Source organism: Hypanus sabinus, chromosome 3 (genome assembly GCF_030144855.1).
Source record: "Hypanus sabinus isolate sHypSab1 chromosome 3, sHypSab1.hap1, whole genome shotgun sequence".
Classification (NCBI taxonomy): Eukaryota; Metazoa; Chordata; class Chondrichthyes; order Myliobatiformes; family Dasyatidae; genus Hypanus; species Hypanus sabinus.
The window spans coordinates 49,284,963-49,311,214 of NC_082708.1; the positions used below are offsets into that span (position 1 = coordinate 49,284,963).

Genomic DNA, 26,252 nt, shown 5'->3' on the forward strand with positions numbered 1-26,252 from the left:
AATTCGGCCTTCTTAAAATAGGATTTTACAACAATATCTTGAAGCCTGTTGACTCTGGCCACCTTTTGGGCAGTATGCAGAAGGTTATAAGTTCAGGTTCTACACCATTGACTTAAAACTCCAAATCCAAGCTGACATTGTGCTGGATAGCTGGACGTGCACGTTTCAGAGAAGATAATTAAAGCTGTCTTGAAAACGAGGGGGAAATTATCTGATGGACATTATTTATGTCTTAGCAAACATAATTTTTGTGGACAATTTGGTTATCATATTGTTGCTGGAACCAATTTTTTTGCCACCTTTCTTACTTTACAGCAGTAATTATATTTAAAACATGTATGTAAATGGCTGAATTCCATTGCTGCTGCAAAACAACAAATTTCACAATTTTTTTCTGGTGATATTAAACCTAATTCTGATTCTGATATATTGGCTGTAAACTGTTTTAAGGTCTCTTCAGGGACAGTATGTAAAGCAAGTATTTAGTTTTGCAAAATAAATTCCATCCTTTCTCCCTTTCTCTTTTGCAACCATGGTATTGCCTTTAATAATTTCCTCATCCAGACTGAATCATTTTCACCACGGATAAAGCATCCTTCCACACCTTCAAAACACTCCATGATGGTCTAATGAGACTTTATTTCTCCTTCAGCAGGTACTCCATCAATACATTAATTCATTTTCTTGAATTTTGTTCTCATATTGACAAGCTTCTCCTTCAACTCCATTCATTTTCCTAAATGAAATATTTATTTAGAAATATAGTGCAGAACAGGCCCTTCAGGCATATCGCTCCATGTCGCCCAGTCACCCACCTATTTAACCCTAGCCTAATCACTAGATAACTAACAACAACTAATTAACCTATTAACCAGTATGTCTTTGGACTGTGGGAGGAAACCGGAGTAGCCAGAGGAAATCTGTATGGACACAGAAAGACGGTAGAAACTTTCTTACAGAAGATGCCAGAATTGAATTCTGATCTCAGATGCCGTGAGCTGTAATAGTGTTGATGGAGCTACTGGAACCGACATGTGTCCCAGCCATGCCTGTGTCCTTATGAGACGCAGCACTTTTGCTTGTGACCACAGGCGATGCAACGCCAGCTCCTTTGCCCCATCCACGTGAAGTAACAACTTATGTGCACTTCTTCCAGTCTAATGAATTGCGTCAAATTCTCATGATATGGTTTCACCTACATGAGTGAACATAAATGCAGATCGAGTAACTTAAGTTTCAATGATGTCCATGTAAGCTTGAAGAATAGCACTTTATTTTCCATCCAAATATTACAGCCTTTGGGGCCCGGTACTGAATTCAATATGTTTCGAAAGCTTGTTTTTCCTTTATGCATCTAAACTGGCTAGTTCTGCTGTTTCAGTTCTGAGGTAAAGGTTTCAAACTTTCTCTTTTCACAGATGCTACCTGACTTCCCGGGTGCATTCAGCAATTTTCTCTTGTATCTATTTTTCAGAAAGATGTCACAGGAACAATGGAACAAATGACTTTTGTAGTTAGAAAGCTTTCTGCATATTTCTTTATCATTATTCTAAAATGGAATTTCTGAAGGCATGGATAGAATTTAACATTTAATAATACTTTAGAAAATAATCCTGCAAAAATAAAATCAGCACTATATTCATCAAAAAAAAAGCTAATTTTGTTTGAAATCTACAATTACTAACGTTTTAAAAGGGATATATGTGGAAGCATGAATTTATCTTGAGTACAGAACAGGTATGTTGAGTTTATGACAAGTTTATGAGTATTGAACAGGTATGTTTCAGTAAGAAGGAAGGACGATAATGCAAGGCAAGAAGACTTTCTTGTCAAGAGAGGTGGTGAATTTAGTCAAAATGAAAATGGGAGCATTTGCAAATGACGCTAAGATTAAGGATGTAGTGGACAGCAAGAAAGGCTATCAAAGTTTACAGTAGGATCTGGACTAGCTGGAAAAATGGGATGAAAAATTGCAGATTGAATTTAATGTGGACAAGTGTTGCACTTTGTGAGGACAAACCAGGGTGAGACTTAGACAGTAAGTGGTAGGGCACTGAGGAGTGTGGTAAAACTGAGTTATCTGGGAATATGGATCCATAATTCCTGAAAGTGTCTTCACGTGTAGACAATGTCATAATGAGAGCTTTTGGCACATTGGCCTTCATAAAATTGAGCATAGGATTTGGGATGTTGTGTTGAAGTAGTATAAGACATTGGTTTGGAGTATTGTGTGCTAGTTTTGGTCTCCTACCTAGAGGAAAGAGGTCAATAAAATTGAATGAGTGTGGAGAAAATTTACAAGGTATGTGCTAGAATTTTAGGACCTAAGTTATAGGAAAAAGTTAGGACTTTATTTCTTGGAGTGTAGAAGATTTGAGGGAAGATTTGATAAAGGTATACAAAATTATGAGGGGTACAGATAGGGTAAATGTAAGCAGGCTTTTTACTCTGAGGGTGGGTGAGACTAGAACTAGACATCATAGGTTAAGGATGAAAGGTGAAATACTTAAGATAAACCTGAGGTGGAACTTCTTCACCTTCTTCTTCTGAGGTGGTGAGAGTGTGGAACAAAACTATGGAAGGCAATGGCCCAGGTGTGGGTCAATAGGACGAGGCAGAATAGTTCAGCATGGGCTAGATGGACTGAAGGACCTGTTTCTTTGCGCTACGACTATCTGTGAGGCTTAGGAAACTCAAATCAAACTGAACCCCTTGGGATTACATATAAAGAAGCTAAGATAGTTCTCAAGAAATTAATTAGGAGTGCCAGGAAGGGCCATGAAAATCCTTGGCTAGTAGTATTTAAAAGACTCACTAGGCATTCTATACATACGTCAAGAACAAGGAATGTGTGCTTGGAGACAAGGTCCTAATGAGGTACTTTGTGAGGTACCAAGGAGAAGGGCATGGAGGAGAGTGAGATAGTGTGATGAATGTGAGAGGGATAAGAATGCTGTGTAGGCAGAAAACATTAGTTTAGTTAGGGATTATTTTGCAGTTTAATTAGTGCTGAACAACACAGTGGGCCAAAGGATTGTTCCTGTGTTGTCCTGTTCTATGTTTTAGGAGTTCCAAATTTAGAAAATCTCTTTTAATTGCTCTTCTTCTTGGCTGTGTTAAGCTACAAGGTAGTTTTGATGCCGCGGTACATCAACAGTTATAATTAGTTGAATGACTGATTTTAACAATATACTGTCAGATGGTTTAAGTTGGGATGGGCAAACTCAACACATGGAATGGACTGAATCTATCATCAACCATCAGTTAATAACTTGGGCAAGTTGCAGATTTGCTTTATCATTTGTGTCATTTAAGATAAAGGAAGAATGATCAGCTGCAGAGGAAGTGGTGAAAGCAAAGACTCTCACAATACTTAAGAGATATCTAGAAAAGCATTTTCATTGTAAGGCATAGAAAGTACAGGCCAAGTACTGGTAAGTGGGATTAGTATAGATGGATATTTGACGAACAGCATGGATAAGGTGAGCCAAAAAACCTGTTAATGGTGCTTCAAAACTCAGTGATTCTTATTGTTCATACTTGCATTTGAAATGAACAATTTTTAATTTGTAATTAAAATACTAATAGATTTAGACTTTTCATACTTGAAAACATCATTTTTAGATTAGTTACATTATTTGTAGATAAAACTGTGATTAAAGGTTATTGAATTAGGCCATTCATTAAATATATTCAAGACGGTTGTTTTACTTTTAAAGATCTTTGTTATGTAATTGTAATTTGAACAAAGGTAAACATGTTGAATTATTTCACAGACACATCACTCCACCCAGCAAGAAAGTCAAATAATATTTGTAATGTTTCATCCAGACTAGAAAAACAGGTTTCCTATAGATTCAAACATGAGGAAATCTGCAGACGCTGGAAATTCAAACAACACACACAAAATGCTGGTGGAACACAGCAGGCCAGGCAGCATCTATAAGGAGAAGCATTGTCAACATTTTGGGCTGAGACCCTTCATCAGGACATGTTGGAACATCCCTATATGTGGGAACACAACAGTGATTTTTTAATCAAATTTCTCACAATTAGCAATATTAACCAGTTATAAAAATAGAATATGCTGGAAATTTTGGCAATTTAGGTAGCCTCTTGTGGTGAACTATGTGCCTGTCGGGACACGCCCCTGCTGACTGCTCCTGTGGCTCCTCCCACAGGCCCCTGTATAAAGGAGATCTGCGGCCTGACGCTCGGCCTCAGTCTCCAAGACCTTGTATGATAGACACTCACTCCTGGTTCCTTCTTCCAGTCAATAAAAGCCGATATCTCGCCTTACATCTCAGTGTGAGTTATTGATGGTGCATCACCTCTGTGGAAAGAGAAACAGGGTTAAAGGTTAAAGATCCTTGACACTTTGACTTAAAATGTTAATTCTGTTTGATGCTGTCTGATTTGGTGTGTCTTTCCTTCATTTTCAGTTTTATCTCAGCTTATTTCAGCTTTCCAGAATCTTCGCTCTTCAATAAATAGTGAGAAAGCTGGTAGACTAGAAAGAGAAATTGGTCTAACAGATAAAACTCCAAGATGATATTTTTAAAATTAGAGTTTATTCAAGTAAGTTATAGTTTTTTGGTAAGAGGAGTAATTGGAAGCCTTATTGACTTTTTGTAAGTTCCTATATGTTCTTTACCACAAAATGGCTTCATCCTAACATATGATACATAGTTGCCTAACACTTAATAAAAATTAACAATATTATCTAGGTTGGCAAAGGAAATTCCTACATGTTTATTCATTAGTCTCTAATTTTGTTATTACACAATATCAAAAAGCTTATGCCCAGTCTTTTTAAATAATGGTCAACTAAGTAAAGTTGTGCACAATGTGTTTTTTCACTCTAGATCTGTCAGCCATATCTCTGCTTTCTTGACATGCTTGATGACTTTCTGCATTCACTTGGACATTCACACATTAGAGAATGTTATTAGAATGATGAAGAAAGGTTTGAACTGCTTTATAGCACTGAGTAGTAGCTCAGACTAGGTTGAGGAATGGTCAGGTGTTGCCATAATATCTTTCTTAAGCAATAGTTTCTTTACTTGTGAAGTATCTTACATTATTAAACGTCTAAACTGGAAGAGGTACTCATTTAAATTTGTAATGGAGTCTCTATCACAGTAGTTTGAGCATCAGAATTAGCAATATGATTTTTTACTGAGATTATGTAATCAGTTATTTCAATATTTTTTATATTCTCAGAGGCCTTATGTGGTGGAAGTTTAATTTTATTAACTGATGCAAAGAAGCCATCCACGAATAAACGAAAAATGAGTGAAGAAGTAGTACAAACTAACAGTGGCTGGTAAGAAACACACTTAGAATTTTAGGCATCAGTGGAATTAAATTTCATAATGACTCTTATTACATTAATGGATCATCCATAACTCAGTTGTTGGATATTCCTGTAATTTGAAAATCTGATCTTTCAAAATCACTCGTGCAACCCTGGGGAATGCCTTACCTATATTTTAATCTCAATAAATATAGTTATGCCATTGTGTACTGGCAACTTCAACCATTGGAGGATTGTATGTTCAACGCAGTTAACGGCAAAAGGATGTGTTGATTATAATGCAAGAGCTATTGCAGGTTCAGGACCAGTGAAGCTATTGTAGAAATTAATAGAGTATAAAAATGTATCATCAGGAAAATTAAATATTTAAAAGAAATTTATAGCTAAGATAAATAGGACAGTTCCTTCAAAGTTCAAAGTAAATTTATTATCAAAGTACATATATACCTTGAGTTTCATTTTCTTGTAGGCATTTACAAGAAAAATAAAGAAATACGATAGAATCTATGAAAGACCATACATTAAAAAAACGACAAATAACCAATGTGTTATGTCAGGTATAAAATATAACATCTAGTTATGTGCTTTAAGCTAACCGGAGTCCTTTGAATAGGTTGATAGAAGAATTCCCCAATTAATATTCAGTTAAAGGTTCCTTGGTTACCAGTGAAAACTGAGACTTTTTGTTATATAGTTTTGGGAAAGTATAAAACTTTGAGTGAATGCTCTTTGGGACTTCAATCTAATGAAAAAGTAAATACATTTGCTGCAAGGAACTAGATAGTTTAAGGAAACCCAGAGGCCACATTTATAAATTACTGTGTGAGAGTACTTTTTCCCAGAGGCATCTGGAATAAGAGGCAAAAACAAAGAAAATAGGGCAAGTTCCTAAATGTATTTTGATAGATTGATGAATGGAGTTATAGAGCTATACTGCACTGAAACAGGCTTTTCAGCTCAACTTATCCATGCTGACCAAGCTGTCTACCTGAACTGTTTGCATTTGCCTGCATATGATCCAAATCCTCTAAACTTTTTCTGTCCATGTGCACGTCTAAAGGTATTTTAAAAGCTGTTATTGTACCTGAGCCTCACCACATCCTCATTCGGCACATGAACCACCATCTGTATGAAAAAATGCCCCTTAGATCCCCTTTAAATTTTTCTTTCTCACCTTAAATCATTGCCCTTTAATGATAGAGGTGCTCCTCATAATTTTATATACCTCTATAAATCTGCCTCCTACACTCTAGTAAGAAGCCTGATCCTATCCAGTACCTCCTTATAATTCAAACCCTCCAGACCCAATCATCCTTGTGAATCTTTTGTGCACCCTTTCTAGCTTAATCACAGTATTTCTATAGCTTGGTGACCAAAACTGCATGCAATCTGATCCCATCATTGTCATGTTCAGTTGTAACATGATGTAACTCTTGTATTCAGTGCCCTGACAATTGATGCCAAATGCCTTCTTCATCACCATGTCTACCTGTCTCACTACTTTCAGGGAATTAAGTACTTATATTCCTAGATCTCTCTGTTCTACAACACACTCCAGGGCCTGCTATTTACTGTGTAAGTGCTGGCCATGGTTAATCTGACTAAAATGCAACATCTTGCACTTGTCTAAGTTAATTTTCATCTGCCATTTTTTGGCCCCTTCCCCATTTCATTTAGATCCTTTAATCTTAGATAACTTTTTTGTGGTCCATCAATTTTGGTGCTATCTGCAAACTTGCTAACCATGTTAACATTGTCATCCAAATTGTTAATATAGCTGACCAAGGACAATGGAATCAGCACCAATCCATGTGTCTGGCATGCCACAGATCATAGGTCTCCAATCTGAAAAATAATGCTCTACTACAGATCTCTGACTCTTACACTAAGCCAATTTTGTACCCAGTTGACTATATCACTTTGGATCCCATGTGATCTAACTTTCTGGATCAGCCCACCATGTAAGACCTTGCCAAAGGTTTTACTAAAGTCCATGGAGACAATATCTACTGCTGTGCCTTTATCAACCCACTTAGCGAACCTCTTCAAAATCTCAATCTAGTTCAAAGGACACAATTTCCCTTGCACAAAGCCATGTTGAATAGCCCTAAACAGTCCTTGCCTTTCCAAAAGCAGGTAGATGCTATCTCAAAGAATCCCCTCCAGTAACTTTTCCACTATTGATGTTAGGCTCACTGGCCTGAAATTCCCTGGCTTGTTTTTGCAGCATTTCTTAAATAAAGGCAGAATATTAGCCACTCTCCAGTCTTCCAGTACCATACTCATGGCTAAAGACAATGCAAGTATCTATTCAAGGGCTCTAGCAATTTGTTTTCTAGCTGGTGGCAATGTCCTAGTTTACACTTAGTTAGATTCTGAAGATTTCTCCACTTTTACATTCTTTTTGATCTTTAGTACCTCCCCTATTTTTTTGTGGATATGTTTCAAGAAACATAATCAGTGGAAAAGTGGAGGGAATGTCTCAGGCATTCCAATCTCTACATATAACTCATGCCCTGGTAGCAGTTTAGCGAGCCTTTTCTGCACATTTTCTAGCTTATTGACTTCCTTCCTATAGCTGGGCAACTGGAAATGCATATAGTATTCTAAGTGTGATCTCACCAACGACTTGTACAGCTGTAACATATTGTCCCATCTCCTATCCCACAGGTCTGAAAGGATTCCCTCACTGACTCTTCAGTCATGTGCCTTGCCTCTTTCCCTAGTATGAGGTATAGCGTTGACCCCTCTCGGATATGGTTTGAATTAATTTTCATGGACACATTTAACAAATTCTGCCCTAATCAAACCCTTTGCAATCTAATTTTGCTCCTCTAATTCCTGTTGACAATTAGGGGTCTATTGTAAAATCCTCTCATAGCCATCACCCTTTCTTATTTTGAGTGCCACCCATATAGCCTCACTGGTCTATCCCATAGGGATATCCTCTCAAAGTGCTGTTGTGATGTTCTCCTTAATTAAAAATGCAATCCCTTCCTTTTCTTAACTCTAGCTCTATTGTTCCTGTAGCATCTGTACCCAGACTAGCTTAAACCCTCTCAAATCTTTCCACCAGGAAAGATTTCGGCCCTCAACTGTTCATTGCTAACCCAATCGTCTTGAAGACATCACCTCTTCCTGAGAAGAGATCACAATGGTCTAAGGACTTGAATCCTTCCCTCCTGCACCAACTCCTCAAGCGTGTATTCATCTGCCCCATCCTCCTATTCCTACCCCCAGTAGCACATGGCACCAGATTACACCTCTTGAGATTCTGCTTTTTAAACTCTCTGCCTAACTCCCTATATCTACTCTGCAGAACTACTCTATATCCACTCTGTTGATAGCTTATAATTAGTTATCCCTTTCAGAACCTGCTTAACCAGACATTGAGGTGGAATTTCCCAATATTCTTGTCCATTGCTATGATATTTGTTTTGTTTAATAGTTTGCCCTACCCAGAAAGTTGGATGGCACTGTGTATAGGATAGTGGGATTGGTATGAGGTACTCACATTGGAAAGGATTCAGAGAAGATTCACGAGAATGATTCCAGATATGAAAGGGTTACAATGTGAAGAACATCTGGCAGCTCTTGGGCTGTATTCCCTGGAGTTCAGGAGAATCAGGGGGATCTCATAGAAACATTCAGAATGTTAAAATGCCTGAACAGATTAGATATGGCAAAGTTATTTCCCTTGGTAGGGGATTCTAGGACAAGAGGACATGACTTCAGGATTGAAGGACGTCCATTTAGATTGAGGTCAGGGCTTTGTGATGGCCACTCCAATACCTTGATTTTGTTGTCCTTAAGCAATTTTGCCACAACTTTGGAGGTATGCTTGGGGTCATTGTCCATTTGGAAGACCCATTTGTGACCAAGCTTTATCTTCCTGGCTGATGTCTTGAGATGTTGCTTCGATATATCCACATAAATCTCTTTCCTCATGATGCCATCTATTTTGTGAAGTGCACCAGTCCCTCCTGCAGCAAAGCACCCCAACAACATGATGCTGCCACCCCTATGCTTCACGGTTGGGATGGTATTCTTCGGCTTCTAAGCCTCACCTGTTTTTCTCCAAACATAACAATGGTCATTATGGCCAAACAGTTCAATTTTTGGTTCATCAGACCAGAGGACATTTCTCCAAAAAGTAAGATCTTTGTCCCCATGTGCACTTGCAAGCTGTAGTCTGGCTTTTTTATGGCAGTCTTGGAGCAGTGGCTTCTTCCTTGCTGAGCAACCTTTCAGGTTATGTCGATATAGGACTCGTTTTACTGTGGATATAGATACTTGTCTACTTGTTTCCTCCAGCATCTTCACAAGGTCTTTTGCTGTTATTCTGGGATTGATTTGCACTTTTCGCGCCAAAGTATGTTCATCTCTAGGAGACAGAATGCGCCTCCTTCCTGAGCAGTATGACGGCTACGTGGTCCCATGGTGTTTATACTTGCGTACTATTGTTTGTACAGATGAACGTGGTACCTTCAGGCATTTGGAAGTTGCTCCCAAGGGTGAACCAGTCTTGTGGAGGTCCACATTTTTTTCTTCTGAGGTCTTGGCTGATTTCTTTTGATTTTGTTTGTAAACTTCTGACCCCCTGGAATTGTGATATAGTCAATTAAAAGTGAAATAATCTGTCTGTAGACAATTGTTGGAATAATTACTTGTGTCATGCACAAAGTAGATGTCCTCTACATCTTGCCAAAACTATAGTTTGCTAATATGAAATCTGTGGAGTGGTTAAACAATGAGTTTTAATGACTTCAGCCTAAGTATAACCATATAACAATTACTGCATGGAAACAGGCCATCTTGGCCCTTCTAGTCCGTGCTGAACGCTTACTCTTACCTAGTCCCACCTACCTGCACAGCCCACAACCCTCCATTCCTTTCCTGTCCATATACCTATCCATTTTTTTTAAATGACAAAATCGAACCTGCCTCTACCACTTCTACTGGAAGCTCGTTTCACACAGCTACCACTCTCTGAGTAAAGAAATTCCCCCTCGTGTTACTCCTAAACTTTTGCCCCTTAACTCTCAACTCATAACTCATGTCCTCTTGTTTGAGTCTCCCCTACTCTCAATGGAAAAAGCCTATCCACGTCAACTCTATCTATATGTAAAGAGGGTTTCTTCTTTTTGTTAACTAGCAGGAATGCTAATTTACTGATAACGAGAATGGTATTCCTTTGTAAACCAAATGGGGATTAATGTTCTTTCTTCTGAGTCTGTAAGCTTTTGTTGATGGGCTTTTGGGCAGATCGGCGCGAGGGGGTCGAGAGAGAGGACGCAATGCTCTAAGCTGGGCGAGGATCGGACCCCAAAGGGGGGTCCGAGGCTGGGAGATTCTCCGAGGAGGGGGGGGATGAAGCTAGATGTGCTTGGTTGACCACTCGGAGGGTCCTGAGCTGTTTGGAGAGTCGAGGAGTTCGGAGGGTCCTGAGCTGCGAGTCGAGGAGTTTGGAGGGGATCGAATGGTGGCCAGAAGATTTCAGTAATTGAGCTCCAACGGCTGTGCACGAAGTGGTTTGGACTTTGATAAGTTTGGCGCCTTTTCTTTAATTTTCTCTTCATATATACTGTATCGTTATTAATCACTTAGTTATAGTAACCTTTATAAATTGTACTCATTTAATCGCATATGGTGTACTGTCTGGTTTTGGGCGAGGCGGGGACATCACACAGCATCCACACCAGCTGATTACCCAGTTTGGCGGGGCCGAAGGCTGCTCCCCCTAGACGAGAATAAGCTGAGCGAGCCTGAGGCGACCCAGGGGGTTACATATATATCTATCTATAAGTGTATGTAAACTTCTGACTTATATCTAATGACCTTATGGTCTTAATCAAGCTGAATGTGACAGGATAGGGATAACTCTGTTCCATAAAATCCTGTCTTTATTCATACGATTTGTTTATGCTTTTGAGTGCATTTGTACTTCATTGCAGGAAGTGGAGAGATTCAAAGAGTGATTTATTCATATGTTGTTGCTGTGAATATCACAATAATATGACTGTATCTAAAACAGATGTTATGATTTTATTTTATTCCAATAAAAACAAATTTTATTGGAAATGTATTCTCATGTAATACCACTAGATCATCTTAAGAGTATGCATGCTCGAAGTATGTCAAGATAAGCTTCCACAAACACATAGCAAACTTTATCAAAGTACTCCAGCTGTAACTTTATTCTACTATCTTTAAACAATGTTCACAATATTGAAAGATTTAATTATAACAACATCTGAAATGCATTATTATTATAATAAAATGATTATAATTTCACACAGAGTTTACAATTATTACACAGATCTTTGAGAAGATAGGCATTTTCCATTTCTTCCCTCATCCATGTAGCAATCAAATCCTACCTAACTCAGATCAGTGATCATCTTATCAACTAAATCTAAGGATTATATGGCTGAACTCTAAATTTCAAAAATTTAATTTTGGAAATTATTCACAGAAAGAAAAGAAATGCGTTACTAATAAAACAGTCTGCTCTAGGAAATAGCTATTTTTATCAGTAATTTCACAGGTACCATCAAGGATAAAATTTGTTTCAAACAAAAATTTACAATAATGCATTCTTTTGTCTTGTATCTTTAGCGCTAGGTGACCAGCCCATGTTGACAATTCATTGCCTATAGCAACCCTCTATTTAATGCATTGCTACTTGGTAATAAGAGGAACACAAATCAATTTTTTTTAATAGCTGAAGATTTTCTTTTTGTTTTTCCATTTAGAATAGAAAGATGGTTCAAATACCTGTCCTTTATTTATACATATTCCAATAGAGAAAGGAATCCAAGTATTCTATACAAAATACACAAATAGGTTTTAAGTTTCACTTCTAGTACTAACATAAGTTCTTTGACCTGGAACATAAAATGTCTTTTATTGATGTTATTTGACCTGCTGTGTGTTACCAGCATCTTCTGTTTTTGTTCTAATTCAAATATCTGTATTTATACTTATTCTTAATAGATGTGAGTTATTTAGGTGAAAACAGTTCTTAGTGCATGTTGTTCTTTTTTTAATCTGTTAGAACGAAACCTGCTCACTCTGCCAAAACAAAACAAAATATTTAAAATCTGCTACGCCCAGTTAGAACTGAAAATAATTTGCTCAGGTGACGCAAGTATTAAAATGCTGCTATCAAGTCCAGTTTTTCTTGCTTAAGCAGGCTTTTGGACACATGTTAATCATAGTCATACTTCAACTCTTGGAGCAGTGAGGCAGGAGCTCCAGATGTTTTTTTTCTTCCCAGGGAATACCTGTCATGCAGGCCAGATGACAGAAGTTCTTGGGACGTGACCCCAACCAAGCCAGCTTCAGATGCTTCTTCAATGATATTCCCTTCATTACAATTTTGGAAGTGGAAAAGTTTAATGACTATTCAGTTCCATTCCTTGAATGATACAGTGTAGTGTTTAGACTTGATCTGTCAGAAAATACAAGTAATATTTATTCCTCACAAATGTTGATCAGTGACATCTTCATCAGGCTAACTGTCTTCCTTGATGTTTAAATATATTATCATCTCTTCTTTGCCATGGGGTGTCATCACTGATTAAAAATCTTAGGTGAACAAGCTACATAGAAGACTATAAAGGCATAAGGCATGGAAGCAGAATTAAGCCACTTGGCCCATCGAGTCAGCTCTGCCAATCTATAATGGCTGTTTTATTATCCCCCCTCAACACCATTCTCCTGCCTTCTCCCCATAACCTTTGATGCCCTGACTAACAAAGAACATAAAAACCCCTGCTTTAAATATACTCAGTGGCTTAGCCTCTATGGTCATCTGGTGGCAATGAATTCCTCACATACACCACCCTCTACCTTAAGAAATTCCTTCTTATTTCTGTTCTAAATGGAAGTCCCTCTATTCTGAGGCTTTGCCTCTGGTTCTAGACTTACCCACAATTGGAAACATCCTCTCCCAACAGCTCTATCTCAACCTTTCAATATTCGATATGCTTAAATGAGATTTTCCCTCATTCTTCTCAATTCCAATAAATACAAGCCCAGAGCCATAAAATGCTTCTCATAAGTTAACCCTTTTATTCCTGAGATCTTTCTAGTGAACCTCCTTTCCCAGTAAGATGGAGTCGTGTGCGAATGTAGCTGCCTCTCGAGGGGGCCAACCATAGGTGTTTTTTACTTTGTGAAATTAGTTTTTTGTGATCCAAAGACAATTCTACTCCAAAGACTTCAGGTACTATAGGGCTACTCTGTCAGTGAGCTGCTCGTTGATCAGAGTAGCTGGACTGGTGTTGGTGGCGGAGCTGGACGAGAAGTCGAAGGGGTTGGCCACGATGCTCGAGAAGGAGCCGGTTGGGATATTGGAACAGGAGATGGTCAGGATATCAGAGGAGCCCACAAGGGTGTTGGAGTAGCCAGTTGGCAATGGAGGAGCTGACCTGGCTACAGACCATGTTGCTGCCCGCTGTTCAGAAGCATCGAAGTTGGTGCTGTTTAACTGTGGAAGATTGTCTTAGACACTTCATTTGTGATTGTAAGACTCTGTTGGACAGTGGTAATCTAAATAGCTTCAGGCCTGTTTCCCTTGTTTGGTGGAAGGGACAGGCAACATGGGAGCTGTGTAGTCTCAGTTGTACAACTCAAGCCTTGAGCTTGCCTGGTGCTGCAGACCAGATGAGAGCTGTAGATGCACTACAGCGTGGCGTCTGAGCTCGACTGGGAGTTGGCCTCTCCTGCTGTTACTGCCCTTCTGTGTTCAAGCAGTGTAATGACAGGCTGAGTTGCATGCGTCTGCACACTGCTGGGAGACTGTAACATTGATTACCGGACATTGTCACTCAGGGTCTTGGACTATGTTTGTTTTATTTCAGTGAACATGCTTTATTGCTCACTATTTTGAAGTTTGCTTGCTATTTTGAATGTTTTGCACCTTGGCTCCAGTGGAATGTCCTCTCGTTCAGCTGCATCCAGGTATGGTTTGAATGATAATTAAACTTGATTTGATTTGGATCCTCTGCAATGCCAGCATATCTTTTCTTAGATAAGGGGCCCAAAACTGCTCATAATCCTCTAAGTGTGGTCTGACCAATGCCTTGCTCTCATATTCTAGTCCTCTCGAAATAAATGCTAACTTTCATACCACTGACTCAACCTGCAAGTTAACCTGCACAAGTCCCTTTACACCTCTGATTTTTAAATTTTCTCCCTTTTTATAAAATAGCCTACACCTTCATTCCTTTTACCAAATTACATGACCATACACTATATTCCATCTGCCCCTTCTTTGCCTATACTCCAAAGTTGTTCTACAGACTCACTACTTCCTCGACACTACCTGCTCCTCCATCTATCTACATATCATCTGCAAACTTGGCCACAAAGCCATCAATTCCATCATCTAAATCATTGACAGGTAACGTAAACAGACATGGTCCTGATACTGACCCCTGTGGAACAACACTCGTCACCAGCGGCTGATCAGAATAGGCTTCCATTATTCCAACTCTTCGCCTTCTACCAGTCAGCCAATCTTTGACCAAGGCATGACTGAGTAGGTGCATGGACGTCAGTGAGTTAGATTGGTGGGAAAGGTGAGCATTTTTCCTTCAGCAGTTTAGTCCACCAGGAAGAATTTTAAAAGAAGCCAGATTTACAGAGTGGAAATCGGAGTAAGATGGCTTTGGCTCAACAGGGCTTTGATGATAATGTGTCAAGGCAAGGTAAGTTACCTGTGAAGAATAGGAATAGGAAGTGTGTCTGCGAGGCCAGTGTTCTGTGCTGGGTGTCAGATGTGGAATGTCCGAGAGACTCCCAGCCTCCCAGAAGGCCACATCTGCGCCAGGTGCATTGAGCTGCAGCTCCTTAGGGACTGGGTTAGGGAACTGGAGATGCAGCTTGATGACCTTTGTCTGTTCAGGGAAAGTGAGGAGGTGATACTTAGGAGCTGTAGGCAAGTAGTCACACTGGAACCTCAGTAGACAGATAAATGGGTAATAGTCAGGAGAGGGAAGGGCAAGAGTCAGATACCAGAGAATACCCCTGTGGCTGTCCCCCTTGACAAAAAGTACTCCTGTTTGAGTACTGTTGGGGGGGGAGTGGGGGGGGGGGGAGGACCTACCTGAGGGAAGCAACAGTGGTCGTGCTTCTGACACAGACTCTGGCCCTGTGGTTCCGAAGGGTAGGGAAAGGAAGAGGATGGCAGCAGTGATAGGGGATTCTATAGTTAAGGGGTCAGACAGGCAATTCTGTGGGTGCAGGAAAGAAGCATGGATGGTAGTTTGCCTCCTGGGTTCCTGGGTCTGGGATGTTTCATATCTTGTCCACGAAATCCTGAAGTGGGAAGGTGAACAGCCAGAGGTCTTGGTACATACTGGTACCAATGACATAGGTAGGAAAAGGGAGGAGATCCTGAAAACAGACTACAAGGAGTTAGGAAAGAAGCTGGGAAGCAGGACCACAAGGCTGGTAATCTCAGGATTACTGCCTGTGCCACATGATAGTGAATATAGGAATAAAGTGAGGTAGAGGATAAATGTGTGGCTGAGAGATTGGAGAAGGGGGCAGGAACTCAGATTTCTGGATCCTTGGGACCTCTTTTGGAGCAGGCGCGACCTGTACAATAAGGACGGGTAGCACTTGAATCCCAGGAGACCAATATCCTGGCAGGGAGGTTTACTAAGGCTACTGGGGAGAGTTTAAACTAGAATTGCTGGGGGATGAGAACCAAACTGAAGAGATGGAGGAAGAGGACAGAGAAGATGCTTGTAGGCAGTGTGAGAGGGAGGGTAGGCAGGTGATAGAGAAGGGATGCGCTCAGACTGATGGTTTGAGATGTGTCTATTTTAATGTGAGGAGTATCATATACAAAGCAGATGAGCTTAGAGTGTGGACCAGTACTTGGAGCTATAATGTTCCAGCCATTACAAAGACTTGGATGGCTCAGGGGCAGGAATGGCTACTTAGAGTGCCAGGCTTTAGATGTTTCAGAAAGGACAGGGAGGGGAGCAAAAGAGGTGGGGTCATGGCACTGTTGATCAGAGATAGTGTCATGGCTGCAGAAAAGGAGGAAGTCATGGAGGGATTGTCTACTGAGTCTCTGTGGGTGGAAGTCAGAAACAGGAAGGAGGTTGATAATTCTACTAGGTGTTTTTTATAAACCACCCAATAGTAACAGGGACATTGAGGAGCAGATAGGGAGACAGATTCTGTAACGGTGCAATAATAACAGGGTTGTTGTGATGAGAGATTTTAATTTCCCCAATATTGATTGGCATCTCCCTAGAGCAGGGGATTTAGATGGGGTGGAGTAGTGTATTTAGGAAGGTTTCCTGACAAAATATGTATAAAGGTAAATAAACTTACAAAAGGAGAGGCTGTACTTGATCTGGTATTGGGAAATGAACCTGGTCAGGTGTCAGGTCTCTCAGTGGGAGAGCGTTTTGGAGATAGTGATCACAATTCTATCTCTTTTACCATAGCATTGGAGAGGGATAGGAGCAGACAAGTTAGGAAAATGTTTCCCCTTGCACATTGAAATCCCCCATGACTATTGTGATATTGCCCTTATTAAATGCCTTTCCTATTTCTTGCTGAAATCTATATCCCACATCCTGGCTACTTTTCAGAGCCTCTACTTAATTCCCATCAGGGATTTTTTACCCTTGCAGTTTCTTAACTCTACCTACATGGACTCTACAGCCTCATAGGATAGGAAGATTTGATTTCATTTTTTTACGAACCCACCACACTCTGCCTACCTGCCTGTCCTTTCAATACCTTGTGTTTCAGACAGACAGACACAGACAGACAGAGATACTTTATTGATCCTGAGGGAAATCAGGTTTTGTTACAGCCGCACCAACCAAGAATAGTGTAGAAATATAGCAATATAAAAGCATAAATAATTAAATAATAATAAGTTAATCATGCCAAGTAGAAATAAGTCCAGGACCAGACTATTGGCTCAGGGTGTCTGGCACTCCAAGGGAGGAGTTGTAAAGTTTGATGGCCACAGGCAGGAATGACTTCCTATGACGCTCAGTGTTACATCTCGGTGGAATGAGTCCCTGGCTGAATGTACTCCTGTGCTTAACCAGTACATTATGGAGAGGATGGGAGTCATTGTCCAAGATGGCATGCAACTTGGACAGCATCCTCTTTTCAGACGCCACCATCAGAGAGTCCAGTTCCACCCCAACAACTTCACTGGCTTTACGAATGAGTTTGTTGATTCTATTGGTGTCTGCTACCCTCAGCCTGCTGCCCCAGCACACAACAGCAAACATGATAGCACTGGCCACCACAGACTAGTAGAACATCCTCAGCATCTTCCGACAGATATTAAAGGACCTCAGTCTCCTCAGGAAATAGAGACAGCTCTGACCCTTCTTGTAGACAGCCTCAGTGTTCTTTGACCAGTCCAGTTTATTGTCAATTCGTATCCCCAGGTATTTGTAATCCTTCGCCATGTCCACACTGACCCTTTGGATGGAAACAGGGGTCACCGGTGCCTTAGCCCTCCTCAGGTCCACCACCAGCTCCTTAGTCTTTTTCACATTAAGCTGCAAATGATTCTGCTCACACCATGTGACAAAATGTCCCACCATAGCCCTGTACTCAGCCTCATCTCCCTTGCTGATGCATCCAACTATGGCCGAGTCATCAGAAAACTTCTGAAGGTGGCAAGACTCTGTGCAGTAGTTGAAGTCCAAGGTGTAGATGGTAAAGAGGAAGGGAGGCAGGACAGTCCCCTGTGGAGCCCTAGTGCTGCTGACCATTCTGTCTGACACACAGTGTTGCAAGCACATGTACTGTGGTCTGACAGTCAGGTAATCAATAATCCATGACACCAGGGAAGCATCCAGCTGCATCACTGTCAGCTTCTCACCCAGCAGAGCAGGGCGGATGGTGTTGAATGCACTGGAGAAGTCAAAAAACATGACCCTCACAGTGCTTGCCGGCTTGTCGAGGTGGGCGTAGACACGGTTCAGCAGGTAGACGATGGCATCCTCAACTCCTGGTTGGGGCTGGTAAGTGAACTGGAGGGGGTCTAAGTGTGGCCTAACCAGAGGCCAGAGCTGCTCTAGAAGTCTCTCCAGGGTCTTCATGATGTGGGAGGTCAATGCCACCGGTCTGTAGTCATTAGAGCCACTGGGGTGTGGCGTCTTCGGTACAGGAACGAGGCAGGACATCCTGGATGTTAAGCTCCAAACTGCAATCTTCTTTCAGCCACGACTCAGTAATGCCCACAACCTCATACCTGCCAATCTCTTAACTGCGCTACAAGATCATCTACCTTATTCTGTTTATGCGTGCATTCAAATATTTATATATTTATCACACCTTTCAATTTTGCCCTCACTTTACACTTCAACTCATCTACTGCAATTTTGCCCTATCATCTGCCTGTCCTTCCTCAGAGTCACTGTGAGGATAGGCATTTGGTACACTGCATTGACTTGTGTACCAAATGCCCATTTTCAGCCCTATTAATCCAGTTCCCATCCCCTTGCTAGCTTAGTTTAAACCATCCCCAACAGCTGTGGCAATCCTGCCCGCAAGGATATTGGTCCCTTTCAGGTTCAGGTATAAACTGTCCTTTTTTGTACAAGCCGTACCTTCCCCAGAAGAGATCCCAGTGATCCAGAAATCTGAAACCCTGTCCCCTGCACCACTTCCTCAGCCACTCATTTATCTATACCACCATCTTATTCCTGCCCAGACATGGTACCAGGAGTAATCCAGAGGTTGCTTCATTGGAGGTCTTGCTCTTCAGCCTCTTCTCTAACTCCCTATGCTCACTGTACGGGACTTCTTTCCCCTTTCTACGTATGCCATTGGTGTCAATGTGCACCATAACCTTTGGCTGCTCACCCTCCATCTTAAGAATCTTCTGCAGCCATTCTGGACATCATGGGAGGCAAGATACCATCCTGGCTTCTTTCTTGCAGCCACAGAATGTGCTCTCTATCCCCCTAACTATTGAGTCTCCTATCAGACATCATCATTTCTGACTTCTGTTGAAAAGAAGTAAATCTGTTAATTATTTTTAATAACATAACAAATGCCATCTAATCATGATCTTAGCCCACCCTTTTGCTGTGTACACCTTGCCCTTCAGTGATATTATCTAAAAGGCAACAGTAGGTTCTAGTGGTTTGCAGAAGTATACCAGGCTTTATGGTATACCACCACTCTTAACCCCACCACTGATCTGGCACACTTTCTTTTCAATAGCCAGTAATAAATGAACAAAGACCTCCACTTAACTAATTATTGGGAAAAAATGAATGTGCTATCTTTGGACCCCACTACAAACTGTGCGCACGGTTTATCAGTTTCATTATTCTTCTTAGAGAGTATCTGAATTTAAGCTAGACCATTGATTCTGCATTTGATCCCCTTTTGAATATATATCTGTAATAGGGTTTCCTTTTTATGCCTCTTTCCCTATCTTTGCTCATCTGATGCTGAACCCTTCATCTAGACTTTGGTTATCTCTATGTGTGATTATTAAGATAGTTTCCAGGTTATTCTTCCATGTTACGTATAATCACTCTCCTGATTGTAACTTAACTAGTGCAAAGCCCTATTCACAAACAAGAGAAAATCTGCAGATGCTGGAAGTCCAAGCAGCACACACAAAATGCTGGAGAAACTCAGTAGGCCAGGCAACATCTATGGAAAAGAGTACAGTCAGCGATTTGGAACCTGTCGAAAGGTCTTGGTACAAAACATCAACTGTAGTCTTTTCCATAGATGCTGCCTGGTCTGCTGAGTTCCTCCAGCATTTTGAGTATGTTACAAAGCCCTATTCAGTAACCATTCCAAAGCAGATTTCCTCCTTTCACTAACTGCTCTCTGAGGTACTTTAGTTTCTGGTTCACAATGTCAGTATTAAAGTCCTCATGCTTGTTTATATTTCATTCTTTCCTATCCTCCAGGGGAAAAAGCTTTTATGATTTCTGTGGTGTTCCTGTCCTGATATTGAACATCTCCAATTTTAATCACTCCGTTATTAGTGGTCAAAGCTTTCAGCTGTTTCAGCACTACACTTTGAAAGGCCCTCTCCAAACCACTCTCTCTTTGCATCTTCCTTTAAGTTGTTGATTAAAGCCTACCTCTTTGACTAAGTTTTTGGATATCTTTTCTTGATGACTCAATCCATGAGTCAATATTAAACTTTTCAAGATATTGCACTTGTTAATACATAAATTATATGTAACCATATAAATGCAACATTCTGCATAAATGCAATTTGTTGTATCATTGGTGGTTGCAAACATGGATGAATGAAAACCATTAATCTTGTTTCACCTCCATTAATGACTTAATGGTTACATTAGACACATTACGTTTAACATAACCATTCACTTTTGTAAAAGTTCTTTATTGCCCAAAAAGGGCTTCAAATGCTAATTTAAAGATTTTTATTATTTTTCTCTTAACATTACAATGCAATTATCACATTGATACTTACAGTATAGATGGGAAGAGTCTAAGGTAAAATTGATGCATGTAAATCTGTGAACCAACTTAATGAGTAGAGGAAGGTTTGGCCTTTATGTTCATACTTTAGGAGACCATTTGGAATGTATCTTTACAAACTCTGACCAGGCAAACAGGAAAGAGTGTACATTACTCAGGATTTAGGAAAGACTGTCAAATTTGCTTTGTGGAACACAACTCCTGAATTAATGTTAAATTATTATTTTTTAAAGTGTTGAAGCATTAATGTTTGATGGAAGTAAGAGAGAGGACAAAAGGTGCCCTATCTACAGAAGCTCTGCCGGTGAAATCTTTGCAACCAGGATAAGAACGCATGAGATCTCTGAAGCTGAGAAGCAGCAAGCAACTCTTACAAAATTAGAAAATTCAGCAAGAATAATACAAAGAGCATGGAGAAGATATATTGTAAGTTTTGCTATATACTAAATTGACAGTTTGCAGTGCATGGATGATATTACTAATAAGTTGAATATTTTAAAATTTTGTTTCCTTGTGCAACATTCCTCAATTTTTACCTACCATCAATATTATGCAACATGAACTACCTTATAACAGTAACTACATTTTCAAATTATGTCAATAAGGGGAAATATTTTAATACATCTTGAAGCTGTGAGAGACTATATGAAAACTCAGATTATTGCTTTGCTGTATTTTCCAAAAATAGCAGAATTAAAATGGTCTTTATGATAGATTCTAAATATGAAAATAACCGTTTAAAATAATTATCTATAATTGTTAGACAAGATACCATAATTGCTATTTCAGGAGATGTTGTAATTTTCTGTTTGGGGCTAAAGGAAATGCCTGAAGGACATTTCAATGTTTCAAGGTTTGAAAGAAATGTTGAGCATAGAAGTTAGATTATGTAACTCAGCGCAAAGTAAATGCAATTTAATTTAACTGAAAGTGAATAATTACACAACCATTTCCAGATTAACTTGTGTCAAAAATAACAGTTGACAGGCCACTTCCTGTCATGTCTCTATTTAACCTATTTTTGCCCTCTATACCCCCGAACCTTGAGCTTGCATCATCTGCTAACAAAGGACCAAGCCTGACATTAACATTAGAACATTTGGCAAGGGCGGAACTGTTTCGGTTAGATAATTTGCAGGAGTTGGATGTTAGCTTTCAGGGTCCTTCTCATACAGTATCTCCCACTGATGCATGACCTGGCCACAGAACATCAGTTCATTGTCTTCCGGTCACCAACCTCACTTCCTCAGGAGATCTTCCCTCTGTGGCCTCCAGCCTCAGTCTCTCCATTGATGCACTGCCTCCTTTTTCCTTAAGATCCATTCTTTCAGCTTGTTCTTACCTAAAAATCCTGTTTATTCCTACCTTAACTGTACTCTTTTCCCCTTGCAACTTTCCCCCACCACTTTGACTGGTCCCATCTTCCCAATCCTCACCACAGATGCCTAATTCCTCCATATTATCTCAAAACAGAATGATCTGAGGGCCTTTCCCTTCTTCCTTGAACAGCAGAGGCTCAACCAGTCCATTTCCACAACTACTCTGTTTCGCCTGCTAAAATCATTGATATATTGAACAATGTCCTCCACTCAGCTCCACTCACTTTCTGCAATTCAAAGGCACAGGTATGAGACCTCACCTGACCCCAATTCTACCAATATCTTTGTTGGATATTTGATTTGGTTCTACATTGTTGCTGCTTCCTAAATTTGTAGAGAACATGAAAATCTATTAACTCTGCTCCCACCCTGCTCTCACATGGTTTCTGTCTGAATTCTCTTTTCTGACATATTTATTTTCATCTCAGAAGACAGATTAATTTCCAATATCCATTACAAGCCCATCAACACTCACAGCTATTTTTAATACCTCTCCCACTACACTGCTTCCACTATAGAATCCATTCAATTCTCCTACTTTGTCCATCTCCAGTGTTAATCTGCTTTGATGACAAGACTCTATACTGGTGCTTTCAACATTCCTTCCTTTTCCCTCAACCATGATTTCTCTGTGCTATAACAGACAGGGCTTTTGATCACTTCTCACTTATTTCCTGCATTTCAGTTTTCACCCAGCTTCTTCCAGTCAGCTTAAAGATTCAACATTTAAGTTTGTTTAATGTCATTTCCATTACACAACTATAAAGAAGAACAAAATAATTGTTACTCCAGATCCAATGCAGCACTGTAAAGCACTGTGCCGCTCACAATAATTAAAAAAACACAATAAATATAAATACACAAGTTAGCTTATATATAGATTGATTGATATCCATGAGGTGACTCTATGCACAGGAGTGTCTGTACATAAGCTGATTGACAGGAAATGATAAAGTAGTGGTGGTTAGGGTGTGGACAATAGACAATAGAGGCAGGAGTAGGCCATTCGGCCCTTTGAGCCAGCACCAAAATTCAATGTGATCATGGCTAATCATTCACAATCAGTACCCCGTTCCTGCCTTCTCCCCTTATCCCTTGACTCTGCTATCTTTAAGAGCTCTATCTAACTCTTTCTGGAAAGCATCCAGAGAATTGGCTTCCACTGCCTTCTGAGGTAGAGCATTCCATAGATCCACAACTCTCTGGGTGAAAAAGTTTTTTCCTGAACTCCATTCTAAATGGCCTACCTCTTATTCTTAAACTGTGGTTCTGGACTCCCCCAACATCGGGAACATGTTTCCTGCCTCTAGCGTGTCCAATCCCTTAATAATCTTATATGTTTCAATCAGCTCCCCTCTCATCCTTCTAAATTCCAGTGTATACAAGCCCAGACACTCTAATCTTTCAACATATGACAGTCCCGCCATCCCGGGAATCAATCTTGTTAACCGATGCTGCACTCCCTCAATAGCAAGAATGTCCTTCCTCAGATTTGGAGACCAAAACTGAACACAGTACTCCAGGTGTGGTCTCACCAGGGCCCTGTACAACTGCAGAAGGACCTCTTTGCTCCTATACTCAACTCCCCTTGTTATGAAGGCCAATATGCCATCAGCTTTCTTCACTGCCTGCTGTACCTGCATGTTTACTTTCAGTGACTGATGAACAAGGACACCTAGATCAGATTCAGAATCAGATTCAGCTTATTGTCATCTGGAAACCACAAATGCAATGCAGTTAAAAAATGAGACAATGTTCCTCCAGAATGATATCACAAAAGCATATGACAAAACAGACTACACTAGAAAATCCACATAACGTTTGGCAATCCCCAATCCAGAGTCCGGAGATGCTGCTGTGTATTAATATCGCGCTACCGTCTTAGTGCGTTCCCCGGAAAGGACCTCCAAGTCTACCAGACAAAGAAGACCAAAAACTAAAGCTACAAGACCACATAGTTACAACAGTGCAAAGAATAGCATAATTTATTAAAAAAAAACAGACCATGGGCACAGTAAAAATAGTCCAAAGATGTTAAAAGATTATAAGTTCAAAAGAAATCACCACACAGTTTCCACAAGTCCCCAGGGTCCCGACAGACTCGCCATCCCACGCCAGCAGCAGAAGGGAATACCCCCGCTATGGACTTCCATGGCGCCGCCCGACTCAGCCTCACAGACGCAGCACACGACAGCTCCGTCGAACCCAGCCTCGCAGACGCAGCACACACCGAAAGCGACCTGACTGCAGCGGACTCTGAGTCCATCGAACCTCCGAGCCAACAACCATCCCCTCCGGCACAGCTTCTCCGAGCACCATCCTCTGTCGAGCGTATTAAGAAGGCCCCGCCAATGGCCATCGGCAACGCGACCTCGAGGACTGGTGGCCTGTTCTTCCCAGCAGAGTCCCGGACCTCACAGCAGCAGCAACGAAGAAGGTCTTCCTGGAGATGTTCCTGATGTTCCTCTGTGCTCCCACGCTGCAAGCTGCGTTGTGCCACCATCTTGGAATCCAAGATCTCATTGTACACCCCCTTTTCCTAACTTGGCACCATTGAGATAATAATCTGCCTTCCTGTTCTTGGCACCAAAATAGATAACCTCACATTTATCCACATTAAACTGCATCTGCCCACTCACCCAACCTGTCTAAGTCACCCTGCATTCTCATAACATCCTCCTCATATTTCACACTACTACCCAGCTTTGTGTCATCTGCAAATTTGCTAATGTTACTTTTAATCCCTTCATCTAAATCATTAATGTATATTGTAAATAGCTGCACTCCCAGCACCGAGCCTTGCAGTACCCCACTAGTCACTGCCTGCCAATCTGAAAAGGACCCGTTAATCCCTACTCTTTTTTTGTTTCCTGTCTGCCAACCAATTTTCTATCCATGTTAGAACTCTACCCCCAATACCATGTGCTCTAATTTTGCCCACTAATCTCCTATGTGGGACCTTATCAAAGGCTCTCTGAAAGTCCAAGTACACTACATCCACTGGCTCTTCCTTGTCCATTTTCATAGTTGCATCCTCAAAAAATTCCAGAAGATTAGTCAAGCATGATTTTCCCTTCGTAAATCCATGCTGACTCGGACCGATCCTGTTACTGCCAACCAAATATGCCGCTATTTCATCTTTTATAATTGACACCAGCATCTTCCCCACCACTGATGTCAGGCTAACTGGTCTTTAATTCCCTGTATTCTCTCTCCCTCCTTTCTTAAAAAGTGGGACAGCATTAGCTACCCTCCAATCCTCAGGAACTGATCCTGAATCTATAGAACATTGGAAAATGATTACCAATGCCTCCACGATTTCTAGAGCCACCTCCTTAAGTACCCTGGGATGCAGACCATCAGGCCCTGGGGATTTATCAGCCTTCAGTCCCATCAGTCTACCCAACACCATTTTCTGCCTAATGTGAATTTCAAATGGGGGGGTGGATTAGTGGTGGAGTTGTTTATCATCCTTACTGCTAGGAGAGTAAATGTTTTTGAGTCTGGTGGTCCTGGTGTGGATGCCTTGAACCCTCCTCACAGATGGGAGTGGGACAAAAAGCAGATTAGGTAGGATCTGTCATGATGTTACTGGCCTTTTTCTGGCACATTTTTGTATATATGTCCTTAATGGCGAGTAGGCTGATGCTGGTGATGTGCTGGGAAGTTTTGACTTCTGTTGTAGAGCCTTCCTGTCCGATGCAGTGCTATTTCTGTACCAAGCAATGATGCAGCTTGTTAGGATGGTCTCTACTGTGGAATGACGTGAGTATAGATGTGCAAAGTCCAGCTCTCTTCAGCCTCTTCAGAGAGTAAAGGCGATAGTGAGCTTAAGATGTGTTCTGGGACCATGAGAGGTTGTGTATGATATGCATTCCTAGGTATTTAAAACTGCTTTCAGTTTCCACTGCTGTTGCACCAATGTAAAGGGAGGTGTGAATGGTGTGAATTCTTCTGAAGTCAATAACCATCTCCTTTGTCTTGTTGACATTGAGGAAAAGGTTAATTGCTTGGCCCCAGGCCTCTTCCACCTCCTCTCCATAGGCCATTTCATCATTATTGATAATGAGCCC

At 40.7% G+C, this 26,252-nt stretch overlaps 1 protein-coding gene across 1 annotated transcript in view; it reads left to right on the plus strand.

The window, feature by feature from the left end:
* c3h11orf65 (chromosome 3 C11orf65 homolog) overlaps positions 1-26,252 on the plus strand; it is a 57,347-nt gene that overhangs the window by 564 nt on the left and 30,531 nt on the right. Inside the window, exons 2-3 of the mRNA XM_059964279.1 lie at positions 5,224-5,326; positions 21,034-21,226. Coding sequence (XP_059820262.1) covers positions 5,292-5,326; positions 21,034-21,226 — 228 coding nt within the window. The 5' untranslated portion in view covers positions 5,224-5,291. The remainder of the gene's footprint in view (positions 1-5,223; positions 5,327-21,033; positions 21,227-26,252) is intronic.